The sequence below is a fragment of the Mycetomoellerius zeteki genome, unplaced genomic scaffold (genome assembly GCF_001594055.1).
Source record: "Mycetomoellerius zeteki isolate Tzet28-1 unplaced genomic scaffold, Tzet1.0 scaffold369, whole genome shotgun sequence".
Taxonomy (NCBI): Eukaryota; Metazoa; Arthropoda; class Insecta; order Hymenoptera; family Formicidae; genus Mycetomoellerius; species Mycetomoellerius zeteki.
This window is the reverse complement of record NW_017257359.1, coordinates 194987-207913: the sequence shown is the minus strand read 5'-3', so window position 1 is coordinate 207913 and position 12927 is coordinate 194987. Positions and strand designations below refer to the sequence as shown.

The 12927-nt window shown below is 28.2% G+C and overlaps 3 protein-coding genes across 3 annotated transcripts; 1 reads left to right on the top strand and 2 right to left on the bottom strand.

Annotated features, from left to right (window-relative positions):
* The first annotated feature begins 29 nt into the window (after positions 1-29).
* On the top strand, positions 30-3111 carry LOC108725932 (uncharacterized). Its single transcript, XM_018453249.1, has 3 exons — positions 30-86; positions 742-921; positions 2117-3111. The coding sequence occupies exons 2-3, from the start codon at positions 769-771 to the stop codon at positions 2981-2983; spliced, it is 1020 nt and encodes a 339-aa protein (XP_018308751.1). The 5' UTR covers positions 30-86; positions 742-768; the 3' UTR covers positions 2984-3111.
* Positions 3112-3796: 685 nt separating this feature from the next.
* Positions 3797-6137, bottom strand: LOC108725931 (afadin- and alpha-actinin-binding protein). The gene is made up of 6 exons (XM_018453248.1): positions 6024-6137; positions 5368-5511; positions 5094-5288; positions 4807-4938; positions 4615-4726; positions 3797-4135 (listed from the first exon to the last, which is right to left on the bottom strand). Exons 2-6 carry the CDS (start codon positions 5503-5505, stop codon positions 3930-3932), a joined length of 783 nt encoding a protein of 260 aa, XP_018308750.1. The 5' UTR covers positions 5506-5511; positions 6024-6137; the 3' UTR covers positions 3797-3929.
* A 1468-nt stretch (positions 6138-7605) lies between these two features.
* Positions 7606-11599, bottom strand: LOC108725930 (uncharacterized). Its single transcript, XM_018453247.1, has 8 exons — positions 11437-11599; positions 10726-10928; positions 10482-10635; positions 10077-10162; positions 9880-9985; positions 9474-9604; positions 8933-9231; positions 7606-8515 (listed from the first exon to the last, which is right to left on the bottom strand). Exons 1-8 carry the CDS (start codon positions 11510-11512, stop codon positions 8377-8379), a joined length of 1194 nt encoding a protein of 397 aa, XP_018308749.1. The 5' UTR covers positions 11513-11599; the 3' UTR covers positions 7606-8376.
* Between the last annotated feature and the right edge of the window lie 1328 nt (positions 11600-12927).

Genomic DNA, 12927 nt, shown 5'->3' with positions numbered 1-12927 from the left:
AAAACGGATTTTAAGTACAAAGACGACGATGGAAATCTATAAAGTTTAGTTTTACTGTACGGAAAACTGCCAAATTCAAAAGTATGGTGAGAGCATTTCTTTTTCATTTTTTGTCCCCAATATATAAAAATATGTTATCTTTTATTACTATCAAACTTAATGTACTTGTATTATAATAACTTGTAAATATTAAAGTATAAATTATATGAGTATACTATATATATATATATTTAATATGCTATTTAATTATATCTATTTTTTATCAAAATTCATAATAAAATTTTATTATTATCTCTAAAAATATGTTCTGTTATAGAAGCTTTTTGCATTAATGCTTTGTATCAATAAAAATTCTGTTCTGTGACACCAGAATAATTTTTTGTTTCTACTTTAGACAATATTTTTTATTTATATTTATCACATTTATTACATTTATGAGAGCATTCATATTTAACATTGTGTCCTAAATATCAGCTACATGATAATTCATAATTGTCGCTTCTCTGTACATTGCAAATTACAAAATAATTCATATTCAGCAATCAACATGTTAATATGTTCGCTTTTAATTCTCATTTACTTGCAAATAATTAATATTTATTCGTAATACACATATCTACGTTTAATAAAAAACCATTTATTGTCCATTTAAAAGGAAAAGCCCCTTTTAGTCATAGAATAATCCAGTTGTGTATATATTCTTATCAATCAGAAATGAAACATTTCCCTTTCTAATTTTAGCGCGAGTACAATCGATGGTGAGATTTTATGCTCAGATATACAGCGTGTACGTTGAATATGGGAATGACCCTACTCGCTGTAATACTCATTGCAGTATTGTTCGCAACTGCAAATAATATCAACGAACAATGCCAAGTTCATAATGAAAGGTGGATTACGTGTAGCTGCATCGGAAACGAGGTATACTGATTAACATCTTTATTATCATATCGCCATAATCTCTGCACTTTACTTGTATTTCGTTTCAATAAATATTTATGCATAGGACAATCTTGAAATAAATCGCCAATTTGTGCAGATGTAATGAATGTCAATTATTTTTTTTTGCAAAAATATTAGGGAATTAGTAATTTTAGAATTACAAATATTTTTACAATGACGAAAGAATTACAAGAGATTATACTTTTGATTATAGTCAAGTTTGAGTCAAACTCTTGTCAAACTCTTCCTTGGCAGTGTATAATTAATTTTTTTAATTAAATATAACTAAAAAGAAAACAATTTCGTCTACATTGTAAGATTTAAGATCGAAAGACACAAACGTATTTTGCGACAATTTCAATAACTTCAAATCGAATATCTAGAACCTCTAAAACTATATATATAAGAGGATATATCTGATTTTTATAGTTGACTTAATGTATGTACACTCTTTATATATTTAAAGTAAAATAAGTACATTTTTGATATTTAATAAAAATGAAAAGTTTTAGTGCAGTTCAGCAATAAATAACGAACTTATAGTGACTTCAACTAAATCCCAATAGTATTTAATAATATGGATAAAATTAATTTTCTAAAACAATTATTGTTTGAAAGAATAAAGCAATAAAAGTATTAAGGACGACGAATATTTTCGTTTGAAGAAATTTCATTTAAGGAGAAGACATTGTCTTCTCCTACAAAAATTGCAGCTGATTTTGATAGCATCATATAGACGGATGACGTTATGCAAGATGTTATAACTATATAATTATCAACACGTCTATTTTTTGATAAGGGTCATAAGCAGTCACTTGCCAATGTAGAATGATAAATTTATTTTATAATTTAAACTAATATTTTAATTGATCGTTCTCACTTATTTTGCGAGATCAGGATTAGAAATCTCAACATTTTTACGGCGATTTTCTTTTCGTCCTACTTTTTTTATTAGCTTTGAAATAACATTATCAAACAGTGTACGTGGTGATAATTATCTCTTCGTAAAAATGTTGAAATAAAATATAAAAGAAGCACGGCAATGTCTCGCGTCATGACGCATCGCTTGTCTTATCGCTGAGATACTATCGTGTCTCCTGAAGATGGAAGGACACAAGATAAGTGTGAAATAGTTGAGAGTGTAGTGTGCGCTTAATTGGATTTAATTTTTTAGGAATTTTTTCTACCAGAAGCATACAATTACATGAACACTCTCAGTGTGTCGGTCACAGGATGCGTTTCAGCGAACCTCCATTACTCCAGTTTTCCGGAGGCGAGTAATATCGAGGAAGTAATAGTTCAAAATATCAGTGGCAACTTGAATTTTGACGTCTTCTTATCGTCAAGTCATATGAAACTGTTGAAACTTTCGAACATTGGTCGGATACCGATGATAGCGAGCCACACATTCACGAATTTGAAAGCTATTGATACGCTTACGATCGAGGATGCGTTCATCGAAACTCTTGAGGAAGAGTTTGCCTATATCAATATCTCGCATTTCATCATGAGGAACGTTACGATTGAGCGGGTATACTGCCTAAACGTTTCCGAGAAGGGCACGAAGTTGCGCATAGTGAACAGTAAGCTGCATAATGTCATGGAAACCTTGAATTTCGCCAATTTCTTAAACATCGAGATCATTGGCTCCAAGTTCGAAATGCAGAAACCGGGGCTAATGTCCATCCAAGGCGATGTCGCCATCGTGAAAAACAACATTTTTTCGAATGTGAGCATGAACTTGGTAACCACGACTGCCATCGTGATAAACGGCATTTGCGCGGATGGCAAGAGCACTCTAAGGCTCAGTTCGAGGAGCATCGATAGCACAGATAACAGACTACCGAATGAAATAGCTTATCCAGGAAACGATCAGCGTGGAGAACCTCTCACGGAATTTCTCACGATTCGAAACAATACGGTTTGCAAAGCAGGCAACTGCAAATGTTCAATAAGTAGCGGACAGGCTTCGTGTCTTATCCACGTCTATACAATATACGTTTTCTTGTTAACAGAGTTCATATTTATACGCTATCTTTGATGCCTTCACTATGTTGTAATACCAACATATGATCTTATAATCTGAGTCTGACTATATAAAACTGGTTCGTGAAAAGTCAATCTCGATTCAATATTGTGATCAAAATATAAAATAACTTTAATAATATAAACAGCATTTAGATATTTTTGAACATTAAATCATATACTGTAGAGACACTGAATAACTTACAATTAGTGATAAAATGCAGTTGTTTGTTAAACGAAAAACTCGAATTCATTTTTGGATTCTACGATTCCACATGTGATACAAAGAATTTTATATAGAGAAATATAAAGAAAAACAAAAATAAATTTGATAATAACACTGGATAAATAATGATATTTACATTTTCTGTGAAAAACGAAAAATCAAATAATAAGTATTACGTTATGATGTTCCAATCACTTGGTTTTCCTTTATGAGCTATAGAGGAAAACATTTTTATCTTCCATTTAATCCTCAATCTATTCTTTGTTTAATATTAGTTATATATGTAAAAGGAACCTACTACTTTGAAAATAGCTAAATTTAATTAAGTAAATATTCAAATTTTTATAGGCCTAGTCCGGTTTCTTTTTGATTGATTTGTATATTCTTATTCTTTCAAAAATATAATTACTGCTCATTTAATTACAATTGTAAGAAGGAAAAGAGTAAGTAAAGAGAATAGATCTATGTTAAAACATGAAATGTATATATGAGTTAGGAAATCACAAAGCACCTTTATTTCATTTAAAAATTTTAAACAAAATCTTTCTAATATACTTTAATATACAAATTAACAAAACTTATTCAAACTACTTAAAGCTCTGTTTACAAAAAGCGATATTAACACAAAAATCCGTATTGCTGTATTATTAGGAATATACACAATCGTTAATAATTGTACACACTTTTTCATCGTCCAAGTTATAAATAAATTATAAATATCAATTACATCTGATGCTTAAATATCTTCATTGGTCCAAACTCCAGATGCTTCAATATGTAAAGCAATTCCAGTTTTATGTAATTCCAGCGCTTCTTTCAGATTATTAATTTCTTCCAACATATGCCTATTGTTTTCTTCCAAACGACAAATAGTTTGTTTGTATGAAATTAGCTCCTTCTCATGCATTTTTTGTAATAATTTATCTCTTGGTGTAAAAGAACCTATACCGGCAAAAAAATCATTGTACATTATCTCGAATTTTATCACATAGTATATGATTATGATCATATTCACCTCTATTAGCACAATTCATCGACGATATATTCGCTAAATATTAATATTGAAGATATGTTAGACCAATATTGCGTTAATAAATTGTACTATTAGAGACGGTATGCATTAAGCACCAAACATGTTCTATGTAACATGTATACAAAGTGTTTTCTATAACTATATAACAAGTTGAATGCTAATCCCTGGCTACTAAGCAATTCGCTATGCAACAAAGTTGAACTGGTTGCATTCATCTTCGTATAAAAACAATTTTATTTGAGAATAATGAAGCCATTCATTAACTAATTAAAATTCAGATAGACTCTGTATATTATAATATTGTATATATTACGTAAATACAGAACAAAAAAAACATAAAGTCGCACATTAAAAAAAAATTAATAACAAACACGTGATATTTACTAACCAGCAGACTTTTGTAACTGCTCTTGGAGCTTCTGACTACTCTGCGTGATTCTTCTTATTTCATGCTCGTGTTGAGTTTCTTTAAACTGAACTTGTTTCTTTAGTTTTCGTATCTGTATATCAGATATTATATTTTAATTTTTGTAAATTATTCAAATCAATCAATACCAGTTTTATTTTAAACAAATCGTACCTCGTCTCTTTCCTTCTTCAGATTACGTGATGCATCCTCACATTTAACATTTAATCTTCTTTCTCTTTCCTCTGCTTTACATATCATATCTTCTTTCTTTTGTATATCTTCCTTTAGACGCTTTACATGATTCTACAAATAAATTTATAATTGAACACTACAATTTAAAATTATATAATAAGTAGTATATTTAATTTTCACATACTTACCAATCATTTTACTGTGCAGCGTGAAATAATATAAAATGTCTCAGTACTTATTCATGTTTTAAGTAAAAGCAAACTTACCTTAAGATTAACATTATCATTAACAGTTTTATGATTTAAATCAATCAATTGATCGTGCAATCGCATTAAGTATCTATGTTTATGTATCATTTTCCAAGCAGCATTTATTACTTGTACAGATAGGTCTTTCAATGATTCTAAGGTTTGCAAATCATTATTTATGGTTACCGATGAGATACCGAATGATTCAAATTCCTATAGATTTAGACATCAATTAATATCAAACATACGCATATTTTAATAAGATTATTGGCTATGTCTATAATCTCATTACTTCATTCAGTGTATTCAAAGACTGATGTAAATTATCTTGTTGACAGAATGTAGTTTCTTCATTAATACAGTTGTTTCGTATAGCAAACATACTTCTCAGATCTCTCTTTAGATAATTACCAGTGGAAATTGCACTCATATTTATCTGCACACATATTTTTGAATTATTTATGTTGTAAATAAAAATAAAATTTAACATTTTTGTATAAAAATTGTATATCTTTTACAAAGTATATATAAAATATAGTCATTTTGTGAAAGACAGCATATTTTTTACTAAAATGATAGACTCTTTCAAATAAAATTTAGTAATTACTTATATTCTCTTAATTATTAGAATTTTTATCAAAAGAAGGATACACCAAAAAATTAAATTATATGAATTTCTCTAAATAATATTTTACAATGACGATAAATGATATATATTTGTTGAAAGATTAATATTTGCATTTATTTTTGCGCTTAATTTATATCAATCAAATAAGATGTTTAATAATTATATACATATATACAATAATTATCTTAATTAAGGAGATTGATCTCTTCCCTGTATTCCTAACCTCAATTATTCCTTTGTAAATGTATATATCTCTTTCCCAGATATTTCATCTTAGATTAATCTCCTAACCACTCTTTTTTAATCATATTATTACTTACTATATTGTTCTTATATATTATAACGTCCTTTTTATTTCATTGCACGGATATAACTTTGTTACTCTCTCCGATCCTCCTACACCTACACAACAATCCCCTACGATGGCTAACCGAAATGTCTGAAATCTAAACTTTATACTTTACCCTCGCCGGTGGCTCCCGCGCATGTCCACATTCTAGATTCCCCTCTCTCTTTTACTTATTCTTATTTCCAAACAGATATATCGAATATGTATTCTCATAATTTTGTGATCAAAGAAGATACATGAATGATGATCATTTTTGAAAAAGGATGTGTAAAATTTTTGACTAAAGCTAAGTTTTTTAATAGATTATTAATTATTTAAAAGTTAATGACAATTTAAAAAATGTTATTAACTTACCCTTATAGAAATTTAGTTAACACTAATACTGGTCAATTATAAGTCACTTATTTTCAGTATTAAAAACACTAATAATAACATTTTCATTACTCAAAATATAAATGATTAATTAGCCAGTGCTGATATATATCATTTCTATACAAGTGGATAAAGATGTTATCTCTGATATTATCTCTGATTTCTAATTAGAAGATTTAGCTTTCTATTTGAATTAATTATTTTCTAGAATAATTTATAATAATTATAAATAGAATTCTATCCTGTAAAATCTCTAACGCGAATTATATGATGATCGTCTAAAGTAGGATTTATAGAAGAAAGATAAATGAATTATATGTATTCGTGATTTATTGATCACAATACGTGCACCCCATTACAATTGACGCGCGCGTCTATTTATCATATACATTATCAAAATTACAAATTGAATTTACATATTTATAGCGTGTTATATTGTGTTATTAATACCATTTACAATCTCTAACAATTACTATCACAATCTTTTTATTGCACGTCTTATTATATCAATAAACATATTTTTCTTTCCGCTAAAAGACCTCTCGCATTCATTCCTAAAGATGATTCAAGACTGATTTGAACACGCTACATTTTCAATTTATAAACTTTGAAATTAAAAATTCTCCGTTCTTTAAATCATGAAGGCTATTTTTCCTAAGCCTTAATCAAAGAAATGATTTTCAAAATCAATTATTTTGCTCATTCCATAAATTTTCTTCGCAATTGGAATTTGGCATTATGATAATAATCACTTTTAAATAATTCAATTTCATTTGAACTATGAAATTAATTTACTATTCAATTTCTTTTTAACGTAATATTATATTTTTTAAACTTGCTTGCACATATTAAACACATGTAAAACGCTAGTACTTATTAAAATACATTATAAAAGCTAATATTTCAAACAATTAAATAATTTACATACACACACACATAAAGAAAAACGTGATCTGCACCTCTTTGAATATTCCTTCTCATAATTACATCTCTTTATAAGAGTTTATATATCACATAATTGTAATTTATTAAATTTCGTTTGATCATGTTTCATGAAAATACGTTAATTTATTAACGTTGAAAATAATTGACCTTTATTAAATCTATGATAATTGTAATATTCAGAAATTGATAGAGAAATGAATCTTTTACATCAATTTAATTGCTATTTAAATGTGGGAAACTATGTAATCGCAGAAAAGTGAATCTTAAACTCGTGGCAAGGAATGCGATTAAAATTCGCTCGTACATTTCATTTACTAAGAAAAGTTAAGATTTTAAAAAGAAAGTATGCGTGTCATTTTTAAATTACCCGCATTTAATTATAAAAATGCACCATACTTTTTCAATACTTAAACACGAGCTTGTTATCGAACTGTTGTTTAATCATTTCCATGCCGTGAAGCGGGTAAACTCTAAATCGCGAATAGGAGATATCTTAATACTTCATTTAAATTGAAAGAAGACTGATGTGAGTCAATAACAATTTCCTTGAGACGTGAATAAACGAAATTAAATTTGCCGATTAACTTGGCGTCTATTTGAAAACAGAGATATTTAAACTACATTTGTACACATGTGTGTACAAAACATATGTATTACCTCTTCCTGCTTAGTTACTTTATAGTAAAGCAGGGACCGTATATCCGGCGATTGTTCGTTGAACTAATTTCTCGTGCGAAACGGCTGCTCGATTAGACATTAGACAATGAAACGATTGATCCGGATGATGTTATACAATTTTTTTTTTTCTTAATAGACAGAATAGTCTCGAACATAAATCAGGACTTGTTTGCGATATTTAGGCACACATCTACGAAGAAAGCAGGAGGATACACATAGATGTTCCTCAATAAAGCGTTCTTCGTCGTAAACGACGAATAAGGCTTCTATGGTATCGTTCTGCTTCTTTTCTTATAGGGCGTTTATATATACAGAAGATCCCAGAGAACTCATTGCATCGACAACGAGCTGGGACTTCTGGATTGATCTGTGACTTCCTCTTCGCAGATGAGGCTTATAGCTCGCTTTCGTCCCTTCATGTTCCACAGCACATAGGAATGTTTGGTGCCGGATACTCTACGCGCTTGGCTAAAAATCACCAATAAACGTATTGTATGAGATATAAAATTATTTACTATACATGAAAAACGAATATTTACAAAATTATATGTATATAAAAATTGTTTTTCAATAAAATTTTTCTTTTAATATCATACTTTTCCATAATCAAGCTTTAAATTAAAATTCTATATATGAACATGTTATTTGAACTTAAGTAAGATAAAAAATTTGTTTTTTATTTTTTCTTTCATGAAAAATTTACATTGCAAGAACCAATTTTTTTTTGAACGATTATAATTCAAGAACTTTTAAAACATTTTGATAGTTAAAGCAACAATTAATTTTAAACAGACGGAAGAATTAAACTGATAAAAGTATTAAACAGATGAAAAAAACATAAAAGATTGTAAATCTAGAAGAAACTAAATTACTTGATGTACTTACGTTTGATACCAATCGTAGTTTGTGACGTACGTTTCATCAAAGCAGAATTTTTCGTATAAATCTATTACAGAATAGTTGATAAAAGACGGATCTCTTTTAGACGGATCATCCGTCAGAGATCTTATCCAATTGTTGAAGGAAAGCAACGCCATACTTTGATTCTTATGAGCGTAAATGCTAAGGTTAGCCAAAGGTGGAAGAGTACAGATAGTGATGGCTGTATTTGAAAGATGAAATTTAGACCGGAGGACTTGCAAGAGTTCCGTCATATCGTATACCATTTCCTCGCAAGTGGCGTTCTGAAGAAAATCGAATATTTAATGAAAATCTGATTTTGTTGTATTTTACAAATACAAACATAATAATGAATTTCAATTTATCAAAGGCTTTCTATATCCCCCCCTATGTTGTCATTTTTTTCAGAGATTTGTCCTAGAGTAAGCATCACACATTAGATAATATTTACATTCAATTTACTTCTTGATACGTTTAGCTGCGTGCAATCTGTATATACGAGGAGAGCAAAGTCAAATTAACTTACGTTATAAACATCAGCCGAACCAAGTAAAATCACGACACGATTAGAAATGGTATTAATATTTCTCAAAGCCCGAGTACAGTCGCTAATAGTCTGTCCGGAGATACACAATCCACAATGTAATGCTAAGCTATCTGCAAAGTAATAATGAAATACAAAATTTACAGCTTTTATTTTAATTTATAACATTTATTTTCTGTCTTGAAAGTTATTTTAATATATTTATTCCATATTTTTTTAACTACTTTTTGATAACAATAATTTAAGAAATGATGTAATTTTAAATAATTTAAGAAATAATGTAATTTTCTTCTCTCTAAGTAGAAAAAGAATTATAACAAAACCAACTCTTAGATTTTAATACAAACGGGACTTGCAAGAAACTTTGTAAAGAAACTATTTATTATACCCTTATATCTCCAAATAGGAAGATGTAAATTTCGTATCGCAAGCTGTAGAAAGAAATCGTCGCCGAGTAATTGTTGCCCGTTTGCAATAGGTTCATATATGCTGTCCTGTTATAATTAACATAAAAAGCATTAAATACCTTGCGATACTTTTCAAAAAATTTTACTTGACGCACAATAAGTTTAACAGTACACTCACATGTTTTTTCACTTGATTTGTTTCTATTACTATCGGATGATGATTTTCTTCTTCTGAATGTAAAAAATCTTTTTTATAAACGCCATCTAAAACAAATTAAACTTATTTATTAAAAAAAATATCTTTTTCGTAAAACACACGATCGCTAGCTCTGATATTATTCCAAACAACTTTATTTACAATGAAATTAAAAAATCCAAAACTTAAATTATAAAATATGGAGTTAAATAAAATTATAAAATAAAAAATTGTTATAAATAAGAAATAACAATAAATCAGATAAAATCTTAAAATTGTATAATCTATAAGAAAATTCCTGAAAGCACAAATAAAAACTAAATTGAACAAAATTTCGTAAATTGTAAAATGTTATTATCTCTACAAATTTAAAACTGAATATCTTACTGGTTCCAAATAAATTTAAATTACGACGTTGAGCAAAATTTTGATTCCGTCTATTGGTTCGATTGGAATTAAAAATTAATCTGTTCCTTTCTCTACGGTTATCGTTGTCGTGTCTAAGATTGCCATTTCGCATAAACTGTTTATAGTATTTGTTCTAAAATAAAACGTTATTATTTCTTGACTTTTCAGTCCATATAATTATTATTGCGTATTTATGTAAAATACGAATTACATATAAACGTACTCTCGTCTTTGAATAATCCATTTTTTGCTTGCGTATAAGTCTGTCGATATGAGATATCTTAGAATCATTTATTCTTAACGTTTGTTCACCAAAATCGTTCCAACTTGTCTCCAAACCATCTATAGTTTGTAAAAATGCACGGAGACTCGAAAATCCTAATCTGCGATACGGAATATATTCTCCGACGAGAATTTGAAATTCATCTGTAAAAGCAATCTTTTTTTATTCTTAAATTTATAATCTTGTACGGTATAAAATTTTTAATCTGATATATTCTTATAAATTAATATTTTATCAGATTTAAATAATAAAATCATTTTATTATTACAGTAATTTTATAATATTTTATTTTAATGTAATTTTCATTTCAATTTCTTAAATTAATCTTAAAGAAATCAGCTTGTGAACTAATTTATTTGAGAAGAGATATATTCTACAAATTTTATTTAAACAAATAGGAGTAATCAGTCATACTTATATTAGCACAAAGCGTTTATTCATCAATCTAAGATTTTTTTTAATTGAGAAGAGAGGGAGAGAGAGAGAATATTTAATTTATTTATATGTGTGTAAAGAAAATAATAATATACATTTAATATAAATAAAGAAAATATTAAAATATGTTTAATATTTTTTACTTATATACAAATATTTATTAACAATATATAAATTAAAATAATAATTAAATCAAAAAAATAATAATACTCTTACCATTTAGATCTGTAATTGGTACACCGCCTTTCTTCGAAATTATGCATGATTTAATCAATGCTATCGTTTCTTCCATTTTTATGTCTGACTATTAACTTTCATATCTAATTATTAAAGAGATGATTTTTTAATATAAACTCTTACTTACTTTTCAAAGAAACTTATAGATTTTATGTATACACGAGTGAGTAATTTAATTACAATTTTTCACTTTATATCTTATAGAAAAATCTAACTCTTGTAGAGGTTCTGCAGACCTGCTGCTGTGAATATTAATTCAGACATTACGGTGATGTTCGCACTCACGAACGGTGTACCGAACAATGAGCGTCGATTCATCACACGACGGTACGACTTACCCCCAATACCCCCATTCGTATACCTTACCAATGTTCTGGAAAATTCCGTCAATTCGTAAGCTTGGCTCACAACGCGGTATGATCTATAGAAAAAAAATACTAATACAAGAAGAATGTATACACACAACGTTTGAATGAAAGTAATGTGGAATTCTTCCACTGGTACTGTTCGTTATGATGACGGTTATAATAATATCCTAAGAACCTTGAAAATCTTGTCTAAGCATTTATGAAATTTCAGACACTTTTGATAATAATTTTCATATAATTGAATTTACATAATTTTATTTTCTATATGAAAATATTAATTGCATTATAAAGTTTGTTGTGAACAGATAATTGATATATTGATTTGTAGATTTATACATCTATGTATATTATGTGTGTGGAAATGATTTAACGTAAATATTCTGCAATGGAATTATCATATATTAACATATCTCCATTCACAAGTTCTTAACCGCATTAATTACAGATTCGATCATTTGGATCCGAAACAAAAATTTTTGGATAATTGTATAATTTGTACGATTGATATTATAAAGTGCTAAATTAAAGATAAAAAGGCTTTGAATTTTTCTTTATCGATTACCGGAAAACATTCACTTTTATTCTGTACTTCAAACAGAACGTTTTAGACCAGTTTAGTTTTCATAGCTGTGGTTGAGGATTAAATATGATTTATAAGAATGTTTATTGTTGATTTATATGCATATTTTAAAAAGATCTATAACAGTATCGGCGACTTTTCCCTGTCATATATAATACTCATAGAATATATTCATAATGCAGTGAATATATACTTATATATATATGTTAAATTTTTCTTATGATTTATATAAAAAGAACAACATTTTTGCATGCAAATGTAATCACTTAAACAAAGATTAAAAAGATTGTACATTATCAAATTTACAAGGAGTATATTCACAGATAATGAAATGATATATGTATAATGTAATATTAAAACTATAACTGGAGTTTATTTTTTGGACAAATCGCTCCAGATGCCAATACTTACAAGGCGTCAGTCTCTCGACAAAGTTCTGGAGAGTTTTGACGGGTCACTAACTCCGAAAATATTTATGTCGTCCCAAACTATTCTTACACCCGCGACAAGGATATTTTTGGC

What these genes read in the sequence shown, in the direction of transcription:
- LOC108725930 (XM_018453247.1), bottom strand. Translation starts at nt 11,512, where the DNA reads ATGGAAGAAACGATAGCATTGATTAAATCATGCATAATTTCGAAGAAA. An exon ending in TGGATTATTCAAAGACGAGA is followed by an intron (nt 10,636 to 10,725) that starts GTACGTTTATAT and finishes GTTTTATTTTAG; the next exon opens with AACAAATACTATAAACAGTT. An exon ending in CAAATCAAGTGAAAAAACAT is followed by an intron (nt 9,986 to 10,076) that starts GTGAGTGTACTG and finishes TAATTATAACAG; the next exon opens with GACAGCATATATGAACCTAT.
- LOC108725931 (XM_018453248.1), bottom strand. Translation starts at nt 5,505, where the DNA reads ATGAGTGCAATTTCCACTGGTAATTATCTAAAGAGAGATCTGAGAAGT. An exon ending in CTTTGAATACACTGAATGAA is followed by an intron (nt 5,289 to 5,367) that starts GTAATGAGATTA and finishes CTAAATCTATAG; the next exon opens with GAATTTGAATCATTCGGTAT. An exon ending in ATGATAATGTTAATCTTAAG is followed by an intron (nt 4,939 to 5,093) that starts GTAAGTTTGCTT and finishes ATTTATTTGTAG; the next exon opens with AATCATGTAAAGCGTCTAAA.
- LOC108725932 (XM_018453249.1), top strand. Translation starts at nt 769, where the DNA reads ATGCTCAGATATACAGCGTGTACGTTGAATATGGGAATGACCCTACTC. An exon ending in GTAGCTGCATCGGAAACGAG is followed by an intron (nt 922 to 2,116) that starts GTATACTGATTA and finishes TTAATTTTTTAG; the next exon opens with GAATTTTTTCTACCAGAAGC.